Source organism: Ahaetulla prasina, chromosome 7 (genome assembly GCF_028640845.1).
Source record: "Ahaetulla prasina isolate Xishuangbanna chromosome 7, ASM2864084v1, whole genome shotgun sequence".
In the NCBI taxonomy this organism is placed as follows: domain Eukaryota; kingdom Metazoa; phylum Chordata; class Lepidosauria; order Squamata; family Colubridae; genus Ahaetulla; species Ahaetulla prasina.
Genome location: NC_080545.1, coordinates 83,406,567 through 83,423,776, shown reverse-complemented (window position 1 = coordinate 83,423,776; position 17,210 = coordinate 83,406,567). Strand labels below are relative to the sequence as shown.

Below are 17,210 nucleotides of genomic sequence, written 5' to 3'. Positions count from 1 at the left end.
AATGGAGGACTTTCAAAAATGACTACAGTATTCCATTCTTGAAAAAGAGGAAAGCATGAGAAAAACACTCAAAATAACCTCACCTTCAGTTTGGTTAGTTTGAGATGGAACAAAGGTTTCAATGTTCTATTATTCTATCCTACAATACTAGAAGGCATTTCTAAAATATCTTCCCTTGCCTTCCTCTAAGGGCTACAGCCATTCTGGTTTATCAGACATAAACATTCCACTGAACATAGTTTGATCATTCCCCATACCTGACTCCAACTACTTGTCAAAATTGTATGGCCATCTTCAGATTCCCCCTTACATGGGAGCTACATAGGAGTCAGGTTTATCAGCATGCCTTATCTACAGCATACTGGCCCTCAATTGCTAGAATATGCTTTTACTGGCAGTTAACTGCCATAAAACATCTTTGTTTGGCTTTGATTGATGGACTGTAGGTCAAGACTCCGGCCTGCATATATGCTTTGTTCTATTTGATTTTTGCTGTTTTCATTTTCCAACTTCATTGTATACAACCAGATTCTCAAGATCAGTACGATAAACAATTGATGTAAATAAATAAAGACACTGCTTCTGGCTTGTTAGTTAAATGATATCATTTATCTGATTTTTCTATTTTTAACACCCCAAAATAATAAACAGCAAAATGTTTTGCTTATAATTTAGAATTAACACAAGAGGAAAAAAAGCCAAAGATCCTAATGTGAATAGAGTCCTTAAAACAAGAATTGGAAGCTCCCTTATTTGCCTATCCCAAGTTTCTCTAATTGCTTTTCAGATAGGTGGACCTTAGTTAACCAGAGACTAACCAACTGTTAGAATTTAAGAGGCAATTGTCTTAGAAAAGATTGCTTTAATTATTGTTTTAGCCATCCCCACTGGTAAAAAGATATAGTCAAGAGTGATCAATTAAAGTGCACCTGTTTAATTTTGTTTTGCTTTTCATTTCTGACCCATAAAATTACCAAGAATCCCTACCCAATAACAAAAACATTTTAATGGCTAACTCTGCTCTACTCCTCCAAAATCCCGCTCCCAAACATATCTTTAAAAAGAACAGAATTTCCCAATATCCCTATTTTTCCTTCTATGACTTCCAGTTCATCGACACTTCTTTTTCTCTAAAAGCACAAGCTTTAATTTACTGCTTCTGTCTATACTTTTTGTACTTACCAAGTTTAATTATAACCAGCACTGTCAATTTATTTGTTCCATAATCCCCACTCTGGTGCAATCTTTCCTTCTGCATTTTTATTTATATCCATATGCAGTTCAACCCATGCTGAACTAACTGTGAGCTGTGGTGGTGCAGGGGTTAGAATGCAGTATTGCAGGCTGACTCTCTCCACTGCAAGGAGTTTAATCCTGACCGGCTCAAGGTTGAGTTAGCCTTCCATCCTTCTGAGGTCGGTGAAATGAGGACCCAGATTGTTGGGAGCAATAAGCTGACTCTGAAAAGTGCTTACAGAGTGCTGTAAAACACCCGTTTCATTCAATATGAAATTGCAATTTAACACTCTGTTTTCTACCTGATTAAACAGTACATATTTCTGATTTGTAGGGATACTATGCATCTATATCTGTTCTCTTTCTTCTATTCCCTACTAAAGTCCATCCTATTCCCTGATTACTCCGTGCTCTCACAAGATTCAGCTTAATATTCCAGTACTAAACAAATCATTCTTCCTTCCTTCTACTGCTGCTCCAAAAGTACATAGATTTCATACAGACAACAAACACCTGGTTGCATTTCCTTTTATCTGCTTCCTCTTGAAGTTCCAGAAATTCTAGTAGTAACTATATTTAGGGGGGAAATTTTTTGCATGAGCCTTCATAATATTGAAAAGCTGAAGAGAGCTTATTAAAGCAGACACTTAAAAATGAACTATTACTACTTCAGGGAGGTAAGTGAAACAGTTAAGGCTGCAAGAGAAATTCTCTGGATTTTTCCCAGAAGCCAATATACTATTGTTGTTTGGCTTAAGTTATTTTGCCATTGCATGCCCTGAATCCAATGCTTTATTACTTCTTTGACTTTATGTAATCCTAAAATAACAACTATTGCAGAGAAAGAGAACACAATCTCAGTTTGTTCATAATATTGTTCCTTTTTCATGACCTATGATGGTGAGATATTAGAAAGGGCAACAGTCCAGTTGAAACCAATAGATCCTCAGCCACACTAGCTTGCCAAAAGCTGGCTTTGATTCCAATTAATCAAAGCTCTAGCCTGAACACGACATTTGAATCACATCTAGGAATCATAAAGGAGGACATGACTGGAGAAAAAGGTCAAATGATCTTAAATTAGAATATAGGCCTAATTGTACTCTATCTAGTAATTGTGCTGCCATTTCTGCAATTAAAAATTTATTAGCAATTAGAATGAAGTCTTCCTTGTATCCAATGGAATCTTATAATTGCTGCAACATTCTTCTTACAACCAAGGAGGTATGGTTAGTTTAGGCTGACTTCTTAATGGAGGCTTGGAAGACAACTCCTGAATATCTGAAACATTTAGTTTGTTCTATGCACTGGTTGTAGGACACGGTGGCTCAGGGGCTAGGACGTTGAGCTTGTCAATCGAAAGGTCGGCAGCTCAGCGGTTTGAATCCCTAGTGCTGCCGTTTAACGGGGTGAGTTCCCGTTACTTGTCCCAGCTTCTGCCAACCTAGCAGTTTCGAAAGCACGTAAAAATGCAAGTAGAAAAAATAGGGACCACCTCTGGTGGGAAGGTAACAGTGTTCTGTGCGCCTTTGGTGTTGAGGCATGCCGGCCACATGACCACGGAGACGTCTTCAGACAGCGCTGGCTCTTCGGCTTTGAAACAAAGATGAGCACTGCCCCCTAGAGTCAGCAACGACTAGCATGTATGTGCGAGGGGAACCTTTACCTTTACCTATGCACTGGTTACATATATATTATCTATGAATCTTACCATTTTAAAAGAAATTATTATTATAAGGAGTTGGTTAATTAAAAACAAGCTTTTCTTCCTTGCAGAATTGGACTAGGGCCTTCAGAACTCTCCTGAGCACAGCCTAGCGGATTTTAATAATGGCAGCAACAGCCACAGAGCAGTACAGGCACTTGTCTGCCAGTTTCGGGCCTCAAAATCTCAATCTGGTACTCATTTAATTGGAGAATTTAAAGATAATTTTAAAAAGAATTAGACCAATTGAGTCATCATTTCATAGGTATTTTTTTACCTAAATAGAGAAACAGAATGACCACAGGCAGCCAAAAAGCAAAGGGAGGTACTTCTGACCTCCTGCTGTTTTCCCCACTGCATTTCTTTGTGGGAATTTGGCAAAGAACATTGGATTCCTTCCTTCCTTCCTTCCTTCCTTCCTTCTTTCCTTCCTTCCTTCCTTCTTCCATTGTTTCAACAGACTATTTTCAAGGAGAATATCAGGAAGTGCTTTGAAATCCCAGAGCAACTGGATGTCATTCATTGAAATTGCCAAGAAGGGAAGAAAAGTCAAAGCCATGAAAGACAAAAATCTCGGAAAGGAACTGAACATAGAATTTCAGACAATTTATACAAAAGACAAGTAAAAATGCTATAGTCAGTTTCTAAAAATACTGAAGATTAAAAAAAATAGGGAAGAAAAAGGAAAGTCTTCCAAAACTTGTTGAAACTCAGAAGGAAGTTCAACTTTAGATTGGAATGCTAAGGAACACTAATGAACTGATTCAAAAAAGATCAAAGATAGAAGAAATATCCCAAAATTCTGTATGGTAAAGATCTTAGTATTCAATATACTTTACAAGATGTCACCATTTACAAGAACTTCAGATACTAAAGAATTACATTAGATAAGCATTCTGGTTTTTACAAATTGAAACTCAACAATTTCTGCTTGAGCGGGGGATTGGACTAGAAGACCCCTAAGGTCCCTTCCAACTCTGTTATTCTGTTAACAGTTTACGGAATAACTACAGATATATGGCAAACAACAGAAGAATTGTAAAGGTTCTAGCCAAACTAACCCAGCATATTTGGTGAATACAGTGGAAGAGATGAATTTATATACCAATAGCAAAGAAAGGAGACTTGCACAGAATGTGGAAACTATTGGACAATAGCCTTGATTTTACATCCTAGCAAAATAATGCTTAGGATAATCCAGATTAGAGTCCTACATGGAAATGGAGATGCCAGATGTTCAAGATGGTTTTAAAATTGCTAAGAAAAAACATTATTGATGATTAATGCTGCATAACTGAGAAAACCAGAGACTATCAAATCACTGATTATATAGAAAGATCTTCAATTGTGTCAACCATGTCAAGATGTCTAATGTTATCAGGAAAACGAAACCCCAGAACATTTCATTGTCCTCATATGAAATCTACACATAGAACAGGAAACTAGTCTTGATGAACATGACAAAAGTGATTAGCAAATCAATAAAACCATATAGCTTTTCTTTAATTATTCAAATTATATGCTGAGGGAGCATATCTTGAGGGAGACTGAATGGTTTTACTACTGGAAAAAGAAACGTAACAACCTGTACTGTGCTAATGACACTACTCTCATGGCTAAAATTGCCAATTATTCATTAATTCTAACAATAAAAGTCAAAGAAAAAAATGAAATTAATATTAAATATAAAAAACCAAAGCAAACATTCTCAGAATTGGCAGTAAAGATATTGAATTGGCTTCTGCTTTTTAGGATCAAATATTAACAATTAATGAGCCAGCAGTGAAAAAAAAATACAGACTAGTACTTGGTAGTATTAATAGTGAAGTCTTGGAAAACATATTACCCTGTTTCCCCCAAAATAAGACATCCCCTGATAATAAGCCCAATCAGGCTTTTGAGCACCTGGCAAAAGACCAAAAACTTATTTCAGGTTACAAAAAAATATAAGACAGGGTTCTATTTTCGGGAAAACATGGTAGTAGGATAGGAATGAAGCCTTCGAAAAGACATGCAGAATCTATGACATATATCAGACCCTTGCAGATTTTCCTTGTAATATTCTGTGGAGCAAAACTGAATTTGGAAGAAGCAGGAGACTACCGATTCCTTACAATTTTAACATTGGGGAAGACTCCTGGAAATACTGTGAATAACCAACAAAACAAACAAATGGATCATAGAATAAATCCAGAGTTCATCTTAGAGAAACAGAATTTAAACAGACACATCCTGCAAGACTTTCAGTATATCTCTGGGAAAAACACAGTCAACCTCCACTGGATTGAAAAGGAGATGAAAGCAGAACAGAATAACACAGTTGGAAGCGACCTTGGGAAATCTTTCAGTCAAAACCCCTGCTCAAGCCAAACACCCCTATACCTTTCTGAAACCGCTATCCATTCCACTGATAAATTGTTCCCACTGTCAGGAAATTTTTTTCTTGGTTCCAAGTTGGATCTCTCTTTGATTTGTTACTTCTTGCTTTGAAGAATAATTTGATCCCCTCTTCTTTGTGGCAGCCCTTCAAATATTGGAAGACTATTATCGTGTCACCGTGTGAGGACAGGTCATTGTGGAGAAGGTCCATATAGTCACTAAGATTTAATTCTGACTTGATGGCACATAATCATATAAGATATTTATATTTCTATTAAGTGAACATGAGCATCTATTTGTACAGATACAGAAAAAAGTTCATTTCTAATGCCAGCATTCACAATACATCTAATTTGTCCAATGCACAACTGCTGTTTCAAATGTGAAACTGGCTGTTTTCTAGTATTTTAAAATGTTTGAATGTGGACTTGAGTAATCTGAGTTCAGGGACAGCTTTAATCCAAGCTAAAATATTTTGGTGTGTTTGGAAAAAACCATTTCCCACTTAAAATAGCAGCTTCAAACAATATTTGAAATGAGATGCTTTGCAAACTTTGTGTGCATAACTTTTTGAAAGCAAACATTGTGCTTATCCCTAGTTATTTGCTATATAATAGAAAATCACAACTTTACTTAAAATTCTCCAACTCCTTCTTGAAATCTTTAACGTATCCAATACTGGATGATGACTCATTTTTCAAGAAATATTTTTACTCAGTGTCTTTCACATGTATAAAAGAAGTCAAAACAAAGGCATTAAGAAATTAATTTGATGACCAGAAGTTTTAAATAAACTGCATTTGTACTACACTATTAAAAAGAAAATGTAATTACCATAATAACTAGTTTTCCTCACTTACTGAGGCAAAGAAATGGTTACAAATTATTTATCTTGGTGATTCAAATCATTATTTAAAATCTTGCAAGATACTTGTAAGTATGATAATTGAGTGTCAAGCCAAATTTTGTTTACTCAACAAAGACACATTAAAGTAAATTCGGGCTTGTAATTAACTACTCTCCCTGTCAATAGTGACAAGTTAAAATTTCCATCCACCCAGTGTAGTTTCTTCTCAAATGCAAAGTGTTCAGACAAATCCAATACTAAACAATAGTTACAGCACAATATTTTTTTCTAGAGTCCACCAAAATTTGTGGTCTCTCAACTTTCCTTCTTCTTCAGTACAGCCTCCAAATTAAAAATTTCTGTTTTTCATTAATCATAATTTTTCAGTTAACAAATTAAGCTACAGTAATTGGGAAAACAGCATCTTTATTAGCTTGTTTTTACTAAACAAATTAAGTGTAAAATTCTGTTTATTTAAGTACCAGCAACAAAGCAAACTAAGGTAGAAACAGAAGCCATGCTTCCATATCCATCGTCACAGCCACATCATGGAGGATCGTATGCAATTTATAAGAGTTTAGGCTCCCAAGACAAGTTTAATGGTGTGGTTATATATTTCCCTCTTGTTTCCTGAAAAGATGATGATGAAGGAACAAAAAGGAGGATAAGCATTTTGCCCTAGTCTTCAAAATGCAGATGGCATAGAGTACAAAGCTATTATAATTTCCATCAAAGGGTTGAAACAAGGAAGTATTTTTCCACCTTATTAAGGGCAGAAGGAAGATCCCTCAACAACAAATATTTGTCTATCTTCTGGAAGCAAAAAAATGGAAAAGGAATGCAGCAAAATGGAAGAAAGGATTGAAAGGAAAGGATACCAATGAAACATGACATGAAAAAGGAATATAGGTCTGTCAGAAAAATGGGTAAGAAAGGAAAGATACAACCACCTTTTATTTCTAAATATAAAAGAAACTAATTAGAGAATCAGTATGAAGACTGCATATACAGGTTTAAAATTGTCTGCTGAGGCATTTTTCCATATTAAAATGTGATATATTTCTCAAATCAGTATTTTTCATGCAGGAAAAACTTCTGTAGCACTTCCATATATATGCAGCATTAGGCTCAATAATACAGTACAGAAAATCTGACTTGGTTGACTGCTTTTAACAAATACTTCTGCAAGCTACTTAACCATTACTTTTTAACATTTTATAATGTATTATTTTATACTACTCTTCCTTCAGCAGGGCTGCACACTACTTTATAAGAAAACATGAATATAATCTTAAAGAAAACACCAGCATAAAATCAACAATCATATATAATAAGTGTAATATATGTATGAATGAGACAGGCAAAAAAGCACAATCTTTTCTTAGAATAGATTGTTATCTCACAAATTGGGGAAATAGACATACACTGTTATCTAAAATAAGATATTATGGAGGCAGCTGCATTTGCCTTGGGAGAAAATTACTCCTTAGAGCACTGCTCCTGTCTATTGGCCACTTCATTGTGAGCCAAACTGCTACTCTATAAAATCACAAGTAGGAATTCCTCAACTGTACAGATATTGTGTAAGCTTGGGTCTTTTAACTATTTGGTCTCTAAACTGTGTATAGCTTTATAAGCCATTTCAACAAACTAAACTGGGTCCAGCAGTCAACTAATGCTTTCAGAACTCATTTGGTCCCATTTAGCTGTTAAGTATCAAATGCACCATGCAAGTCAATCAAGATTTTTAGATTTTAATGGAAATCCTCAATTCTGACAGGCAAATTAAATTTTCTATTTCTTATAAAAATACTTGATTATCTTAAAAGAAATAGTTAATTCCCTCATATATGTGCTTTTATATATTAAGAAAATAATTTTCTACTTCACCTAAAAGTTACTCAATAAAAATAAAGATCAGACTTCACTGCTTTTGGCTGTAGGGATTGTTTTATTAACACGAAAAAATCAACTGTATACTTCATTTTCTTCTGTCTTCGGGTATAAATTTACCATTAAAGGCACCACTCATATATAGGCAATCCTTCAGGTTCAAAGAAGACAAGCTGTTATGCAATTCATTTGTGGACACTGAAGTGGCTCTACAGTCCCAGCCTGGAAGTGCAGAGTGTAGTTCAATGGGATATTGGAAATCCATTGTTGTGATAATTACAGGTGTCATTCTGTGATGCCACTCAAGTTTTCTATCAGTTTTTCGTGATGTCTGTCTTCAAAACCAATGGAGGCTTCATAGCAGAGGGCTTGGCAGCCAGAGTTTTTAGTTCCTTTTGCTGGATGTCATTGAGGTGAAGGGTTTCTTTCACATCATCTTTGTAGTGCTTGCATGAACAACCTCAAGATCTCTCCTCAGACTCTAGTACATCATAGAACAACTGGCAAGGCCTATGGTGGTCATCCACTCTGATGATCTATCCCACCCACTGCATCTACATTCTGATAATCAGAGATGCAATGCTTATGGAATTCACACAATCCAGGAGCTCCAGCATGAAGACATGGTCTTGTCAATAAATGGAGAAGAGAGAACTCATGTGAAATTTCTCCAATTGTTTGATATATGTAGAGAGCCCAGGACTCATAGGCAGAGCTATGCAGAGTCACTTATACAGTGGGAGGGGCAGCGTATAGATTTGGCAAATAAATCCATATAGGAGAGAACAGATAATACAGCTCTGTAGATTTTCAGCTCTGTGGAAATACAGATATTATGCTGATTGAACACTCCAGGATGCAACCGCCCTTGATCTTGGCTGGCCTTGCTGATCCTGAAGTTAATTTATCTGAAGATCCATCACTTAAGATGATGCTTCCAAAGTATTGGTCATCTGGATGTCATCAACAGTGATTTTTTGTTTTATATGGTTGATACATGGCATGGACAGGTAAAGTACGTAGTCTTTCAAGTTGATAGTCAGGCCAAAGATTATAGCAGCATCTGACAATTTGTTCAGCATCAACTATAGATCACTGTCTTTGTGCACCAGGAACACGCAGTCATCAGCAAACAGGGTTTCTTGAATGACTATATGGAGACATGTCCCTGCATTCAAGCAGAGATTAGAAAGCCTCTAATCAGTACATGATGTACACCTTTCTTCATACTCTGGACAGCATGTGACAACATGCAAGCTAATAACAGATTGACTAGGACTGGGGCTAGGACCCATGCCTACCCCCCCAATAGAAATGGCAAATGAAGTTGATGTAAAGGACTGGTCCTGTCATTCTGTTGTGGAGTAGCTGAATCAACTTCATGCATTTCCTCAGGCACCCATAATATCTCAGGGTGATTCAAAGAGTTATCCTGTTTACAGCGTCAAATGCCTTTGTTAGGTCAGTGAAGATTTGAGGTTTCTTCTGCCCAATGCACTTGTTTCATGGCAAATCTCACGATATTACTGAACAATTAAATGCCATTTAACATTTTACAAATTTAACCTAGTATATAATAAACCAGATACATTATTGGACTTAAATGTTTTGGTCTCTCAGCTAACCAATTTCCAATAGTGCAATGAGACTTTCTATTCATCTTCTATCTGTAACAATCCCCATGTAAAATCCTGATGTGCAATACAGGACCTCCAGGAGAGAGTTTGAGGATATATTCAGAAACTATATGCATAGCTGTATGGCATACCTTCATCAGCAGAAACTGCCTTCTCTAACAAAAGTATGGTATTAGATTTAACCTATAGTTCCAAGTTTTTATAAGCTATTTCTATATGGCATTATCTTTAAAAATCAGTGCTACACAATATTCTTGAAGACCATTTTAGTTTTTAAGCAGCATAACCTGTAACTGGATTCCAAAAGATAAGTTACAACCAAATAAGAAAAATTGGTTGAGACAAAGAGATTGAATTGAAATTATTCAAATATTAATATTTTTGATGTGAAGGATTCCCTTCACATTTCAACAGATTTCCACATTTAAAATAAAGCAATTTTTCAGATGAAAATAATCCTAAATCTTTCAGAAGTATATGTGTTTTTCCTCCTGGTATCCTCAGCTGTGATGCAAAGGGACTCTTACCTGTTTTCTGCACGACTCAGCTACAAAAGAAAACCAAAAATGCCCACAAGCAAATGATGGGATGTATTGTTTACTAGCTGACTTGCACCAATCATGATTCCTTAACCTACAAGCAGCAATTCTGTATGATTTTAGTGAAACAAGACTGCAAAGAGAAAAGTACTCGAGAGGGAAGGGAGGGGGCAGGAGTTATTGTGGTATTTATTTATTCAAATTTGTTATAGCCCAGTTCAAATGGATTCTGGTTGATGTATAAAACTGGAGTGTGCCCACTCAGTGTCCATTCAGAAGCTATCCATTGTAGCCAAGAGACTTGGATTTCAGAACAGAACCTTTTATCACTCACCCACTTTCATTTCATAGGAATACATATGCAATCAGGAATAACCTGAAATTATATATAGACAGTGAATGAACCAGCAAGATGTGTAAAGCATTTCTCTTTTTTTGCTTTATGAGGCAAGAATTATTCACTATTTCACCAAATACAGAGGATATGGTAGGTGAATTGAGAAGACTAGAGAAAGGGGGTGAGGGAGGGAACAGACTAGGGTAACAAGCCAGGATAAAGAGGTCAGCATCAGATTGGAATGGGTTTATTGCTACTCAAACCTGCCCCACAGAACTGCACTTCTCCTACTGCATCTGGCATCCTATCTTGCATTCCACATAATCCCCAAAAAGCTGATACAACCATCTCAATTATTGATGATGCAACTGGATAGCATGCTGTCAAACTGCTAAAAGTCAAGAGGGTCTCAGGATTGCACCAGTTTTACATACAAATATATAAATAAAACATTTTAGACCATTCTACAAAATATATCTTGAAGCCTATTTTTTTAAAAATATATTATTTTAAAATAATTTCCAAATAATTTAAACATTCAATAGTCTTCTCTCTTCTTCCACAGGTCTCAGAAGAATGTTTACTTTTAAATGAAAAGGATATTATACTTGCAAAATTGAAAGTTTATCATTTGATATTCTCATTTTGAAGTACTTTATGAAAAAAAAGTTAGTTCCATCATTCCAACACAAAACTTGCTGAAAGTTATGGTAAGAGGTAAATGTAGGAATACAAGTACAGCAAATGTACTGGTATTTGAAAATAGAAAATTGTAGTGTCTGTAAAAAACAAATCTCAATTTTCTTTTTACTTTCATTCATAGGTATTTCATTCAATTCTAATATGGCATACCAAGTAATTAATATTGCTAAATAAAATGAAAATTCAAACAAAATCTCAAATCCTAGGAGATAAGCCATATTATTTTTCACCCAATATAAGCTGTTTGATAATAAATTAATCTACCTTGAAATATAATTTCATTTAAAATCCAAACTTTTTACATCATGATCAAACTTCAGACAAACTAGATCAAACAGTAATTTCACCAAGTTATTAAAAGCAAGTACATCAAGGTATAGATTCTAGGACTGGGTGTATATCTAACTGCTACAATCTTTTATGTTCCCCAAACCAGCCCTCGCCCAATTACTCTGTGTTCAGCATTAAGTGATACAGGTAGTCCTCGACTTACAAGCCACAATTAAACCCAAAATTTCTGTTGTTAAGTGATACATTTGTTAAGTGAGTTTTGTCCCATTTTATTTTTCTTGCCACTTAAGTGAATCACTACAGTTGATAAGTTAGTAACACAGTTGTTAAGTGAATCACTTTTCTCCACTGACTTTGCTTCTCAGAAAGTCGCAAAAGATGATCACATGATCTTGGGACACAGCAACGGTCATAAGTATGAACCAGTTGCTAAGCATATGAATTTTGATCACATGATCATGGGGCTGGTACAAAGGTCGTAAATGTGAAAACTGGTCTTAAGTCACTTTTTTCAGTGCTGTTGTAACTTTGAATGGTCACTAAAGGAAGTGTTCTAAGTCGAGGACTACTTGTATTCCACAGAAATTACCAATTTGTGCACTTGATTCCTGTTTCAAAGGACATCTTCCTTTAAAAATATAGAAAGTTAAAAAAAGAACACATCCTCAAACCATCATTCACTATACTGCTTACCATAGATGGCCTATTTGTAACTAATTTTTTGCCACAAGTCAGGTGTTGGCAATTTATCTGAACACTTGACTTACAACATATAAATCATTTAGAAATCAATCCAAATACCATATACAGTTGTTAAAAAGAAATATAAGAAACCTGTGAATAGCCATTCTAATTTCTATATTTGGATCAGATGGATAATCTGTTGGCTATCCTCACCATCCACTAGTCTCTCCATCCCTCCCCTCCCCCTACCACATTTGTTCTACTCTACCCGTTTCAAATACTGACCTTGAAACCATTTATCCAACCTGAGAATTCTATATCCAATCAACCATGATTAAAAGCCATATGTGAATATAACTTTTGTAAGACTGCTCATACAAAAATGTGCAGCATATACTTCAGTTAGCAATTAAATGAGTGAATGCAAAAAATATTGTATCTTGAATCTTGATACAGATTCGCTATGTCTTTCCCTAATTTCACAAAGCTATTATTGAATCAAGTATCTCAATTCCATCACAGTAATTAATTTTGGTTTAAAAATAAAGTACTGTGTGCTTAGCCTGCAATTTTGCAACCAATTGTAGCTGTACAGGCAATTAATTTATTTATTGGATTTATATGGCTGCCCATCTTTCAAAAAGACTCTGGGCAGCATACAATAATTAAGTAAAAATAGATGGAAGCAATCCCTATTAAATATACAAACCAATCATTAAAAATAAAAAAGCACAGGAGAGAGTTGATACTAACTACAATGATGGAGCCATCTTAGAATTTCACAGGTGCCCGGGGGACCCTCCAGCCTAATAACATAGTCAGGTCTTGAGGGAGTTCTGAAACATTAGCAGGGCTAGAGCAAACCTCACTTGTGTATGTGGGGGGTGGGGGGGTGGGAAATGTTCCATAAGATGGGCACCACAACAGAGAAGACTTGCCTCCTGTGACCTCCAAGAATAGGATGGGCAGATGAAGGCAGCCTCTCAAATAACCCAGTCCCAAATCATGAACTGGCTATAAAAGTTGCCAGTTTTTCCACATTTTAATTGAAGATCCTGCTAATTGTAGGATTTTCTAGCTCCAGAAAAAGTTGCACTTTCCTGAAAAATTAGTTTTTACTTTGTTAATGTGATATTCTATTGGCACACATCCACCCAAAAGATAAATTTAAGCAAAAGCGAGGTAACTCCCCACCAGCAAAGGGCAGGGCACTTGGTGATATTACTGAAAGAACAATAACCTCATCAAAAACCCTAATTCTTTTTTAATCCCTTATTTTAAAGGGGAATAGTTTTGAAACAAAATCAAAACTCAAAAATCATATTCCACTCCTGATTGAACTATTTCTGTGCAGCCTTAATATGTATGATAGGAAAAATTCATTTAGGTTCTCTCAACTGCCAGCTTTCCATCAACAGAAAAAGAGAAGATGGTTTTTCAGCAATTCTATTTCCTTCCCAAAGTCCTTCAAAAATGCTCCACGTGGTCACTTAATATCTGAAGCAAAAGGGGGGAGAGGTGCAGAACAGCAGAGAGAGAAAAAAAAGGGAACTGCTAAAAATCTACTTTTTCTTTTGACAGAATGTTTTCATCAACCAAAAGAAATTAACTGAATTCCAACTTAAGAGTTCAAATTAATGGTTACTAAATCATTTACCCATACATAAAAATAGGCTATATAAAAATTTGGAAAAGAATTATCTTCCACACATGGCTTATAGGAATACTACTCTTGCCTTAGGCCTACCAACTCAGCATCAAAAAACCCAATGCCGACTCTAGTACCTGCAGCTCACACCAAGCAACCTCCACTGTGGTCTCAGTGTCTAGTCCCTTGTAGACAGTCTTGAAGGAGCCTCGGCCAATCTCAATGTCAAACTTCAAAAAACGACCATCTGGGGAGAAAGCCACCGCTTTGGTCTCCAGCTCTTCGATATCTTCTTGCTGCTTACTCCGCTCTTCCTGCAGCTCCCGGGCTGAAGCGGTAACGCTTCCTGCCGCGCTGGTAGGGGGCAGTGGAGCGGCTTCAGTCCCTTCCTCCTTGGTTAATAAGGGGGCAACCTCCTTCGCTACCAAGAGCTCTGGACCAGACGGCACTTCTGCGGCTGGAGGCAGAGGTGCGGGCGGCTGTAGTAGCAACGCGGAGGCCTGGCTGGAGGTGACAGAAGCGCCGGTTGCCTGGATGACGGACTCGGGAGGAGAGCCCAACACGGGCGGGATGCTCCCTCGAGCAGCGGCGGCGGCGGCGGTAGCAGCCGGGGGAGGCGCCGCGGGCTGCAGCCGCGGAAGGTCCAGAGCGGTCGCATTCGAATCGCAAATGACGCTCCGGCGGAAAAAGCGGTGTTCCGTGGCCGCCGCACCCCGGCTGTCCTTGTCCATGGTATGCCGGCGTCGCCGGTATTCCTCGCTACGGCAATTACTAGCCCCTTCCGAACCTTCGGGATCTCCCGTGGCGGACGACGTCCCCGCAGCGGCCACCCCGAGCTTCTCGCCGACGGAGCTGTCCGAACTCGAGCCGTTCTTGGGCGGGGGAGGCGGCGGGGCGAGGAAGCGAGGAGCAGGAGCAGCAGCCGCCGCCGCACCGCTCTCCGGAGCGCCCGCTGACATGATGTCGAAGGGGAGGCGCAGGAGGGCGCGCAGCAGTTGCCGCTGCAGCAGCTGACGCGAGGGCAGTCAAGGCGAGGCGGCGAGCGCGCCCAAGAGCTGCTCGGAAGGCGGCAGAAGCGGCGGTTCTTGGTTGTGCTGCTGCTGCTGCTGCTGCAAAGGCGGCTCCCGGAATCTCCGGGCGGCGTGGAGCGAAGACGGCGGCGAGGCGACTCGTGGAGCGGGCTGGGCCGGCGGAGGCGGGGTGGTTCCCCAGTCAGTGTCCGCATCCATCCTGCTGCAGCGGGGAGCCGAACAGCAGGGCCGACATGGAGGAGCAGCAGCGGAGGTGGGGTGGGGGAGTCAGAGGAGGGAAGAGGCCGGGAAGGAGCCTTCGGCAGGCCCCGGACCAGCGGGGTGGGGTGCGCGGTAAGGGCAGGCCCGTGGCTGTCGCGGCCGCGCGCGTTCCGTCTCGCCCAGCTCCTTGCCTCCGTTGAAGTCCGGCTGAGCCGCTCGCTTAGGCTCCTCCCCGGCCCGTTCCTCGCCGCCGAGACCTCTTCCCTTCTTCCGTTCGTTCCCTCACGCGATGCCGGGACGCCCGCCGCCGCCCCTCCTGAGGGGCTTCGCTTTCAGCCCGAAGAGAAGAAGGCCACCCTCCGCTCCGAGACTCGCCTGGCCTGAGGGAGTGGGAGGAAAGGCAGAGAAATCACCCAGGAGGGGCGCCGCGCCTGCCTGCCTGCCTGCCTGCCGCCGGGGCTTCTTCACACGTCCGTCCTTCCCTCCCACTCGTGAGGAGAGTGGGGGATGGGCCTCTTCGCTGCCACCTCTCCCGAGTGAGGGGAAAACTGGCCGCGCTAAATGGCGACCGCCCCCGAAAGACGCGCGCACAGCGACACTCTTCTTCCCTCTCGCTCGCTCGCTCGCTCACTCCCTGTCCGCCAGAGAGCGAGAGACAAGACTGCGAGGCCACGCCCCCCTTTTTCCGTCCGCACTCTACCACGCCTGCGTCAACGCTGCTCCTCCTTCGGGTCATGCCTGGGAGATGTAGTTCTCGTCTTGTCTCTGACGCCTTGAGCCACGGCGCGGCTTACACTTCCCATGATGCCTGAGGAAGAAGGCGAAGGCTAACGTGCAATGGGGAAAGTGGTACTTTTACGGGTTTTTTTTTTTCTCTTCAGAGATCACCTGATGCTTCCCCCCCCCCAGCGCTTCTCCCTGCGTCGTACTGCATGCAATGAAAGTGCGACGCCAGTAGAGGACAACTGGCGGTTTCGGGAATCATTATCAATGGGTTACTGCTAAAAAATTCAAAGAGTTTCCCATCATGCTTAGCTTCACTCTATTTCTTTTTTAATTAGAATGCAAACTTTAAAAATGACAAATAGTGTATTTTCATGTAGGCGAGAAACGGTGGTGGATTGGTTTAAAATTTTTGATTTTTGCAATTTATGTTGAATCAAACGATTTTCAGTACAGTCGCAGACCAGTATTACAAATAAAAGCTTTAAAAATAAAAAAAAACCAGATACAATATATTACGATTAATGATAGTGATATAGAGTATCTGTTGGCAGTTCGTCTGCCTAATTTAGCATTCAGTATAATAACAAAGTAGCAAACGATTGTAGTAAAACTATTTTGTAATTTATGTTGATTTTAAAACCATTATTTAGTAAATTAACCTCAATTAACCATGCTTGTATATTTTTAAAATCTGAACATAAATTCAGGTTCCATTTCAGTGTACATGGACTGTTTGGTTGCATACTAGTACTAACACACAGGATTTCACTTTAGAGAATAAAAGAAAGAAACCTACTGTTGGAAGAAATATCCATCTGGGTTCAGTTCCAAGTGGGGACAAAGACACTGGAAACATGGAGGCTGCTTGGAAAGATGGTTTAATGGTGGTCAGGATCACATGGCTTGAGTTCCTGAACAGAAAAGGGGCTGAGATCCTGTGTGCTCCCTGGCTTTATGCTTTTTCTGAGCTTTGACCTTTCTGGGGCACAGGAAGAGTATCCTGATTGGTTGTCAGACTCCCAGGGGGTGGGAGTCTTAGCTAGCCTTGCTGGCTGTCTCTCAAGCTTGCTTGAGCCTTGCCATGTGGTGAGTTTCAGTTGTATTGTGTTGCAAATCATGGGGGGATTGAGTGAGCTTGGTTGAAGCCTTAATTGCCCATTGACAAAGGTGGGGAGAATGAGTGAGCTTAGCTGAGGCTTTTAATGGCCCATTGACAAAGGTGGGGGGGGGAGTCAGGAAGTTGCAGGGAGCTCCTTTGTCTTTAAAATATGTTTCTCCATTTCTCATCCAGGAAGGTATAATATTCTGCTTTTTAAAATATTTCCTAGAATATTTCATTCTTCTAGGAGGGGGG

General features: G+C 39.4%; 1 protein-coding gene across 6 annotated transcripts in view; it reads right to left on the bottom strand.

Annotated features, from left to right (window-relative positions):
* Window positions 1-16,000, bottom strand: part of WNK1 (WNK lysine deficient protein kinase 1) — a 128,799-nt gene extending 112,799 nt beyond the window's left edge. For 3 of the 6 annotated variants that reach the window (XM_058191390.1, XM_058191391.1, XM_058191393.1), the window contains exon 1: window positions 14,036-15,999. In XM_058191390.1, coding sequence (XP_058047373.1) covers window positions 14,036-14,857 — 822 coding nt within the window. In that variant the 5' untranslated portion in view covers window positions 14,858-15,999. Of the gene's footprint in view, window positions 1-14,035 lie in introns of all 6 variants that reach the window. The other 3 variants (XM_058191389.1, XM_058191392.1, XM_058191394.1) reach the window with 2 other exon arrangements.
* Window positions 16,001-17,210: the final 1,210 nt, after the last annotated feature.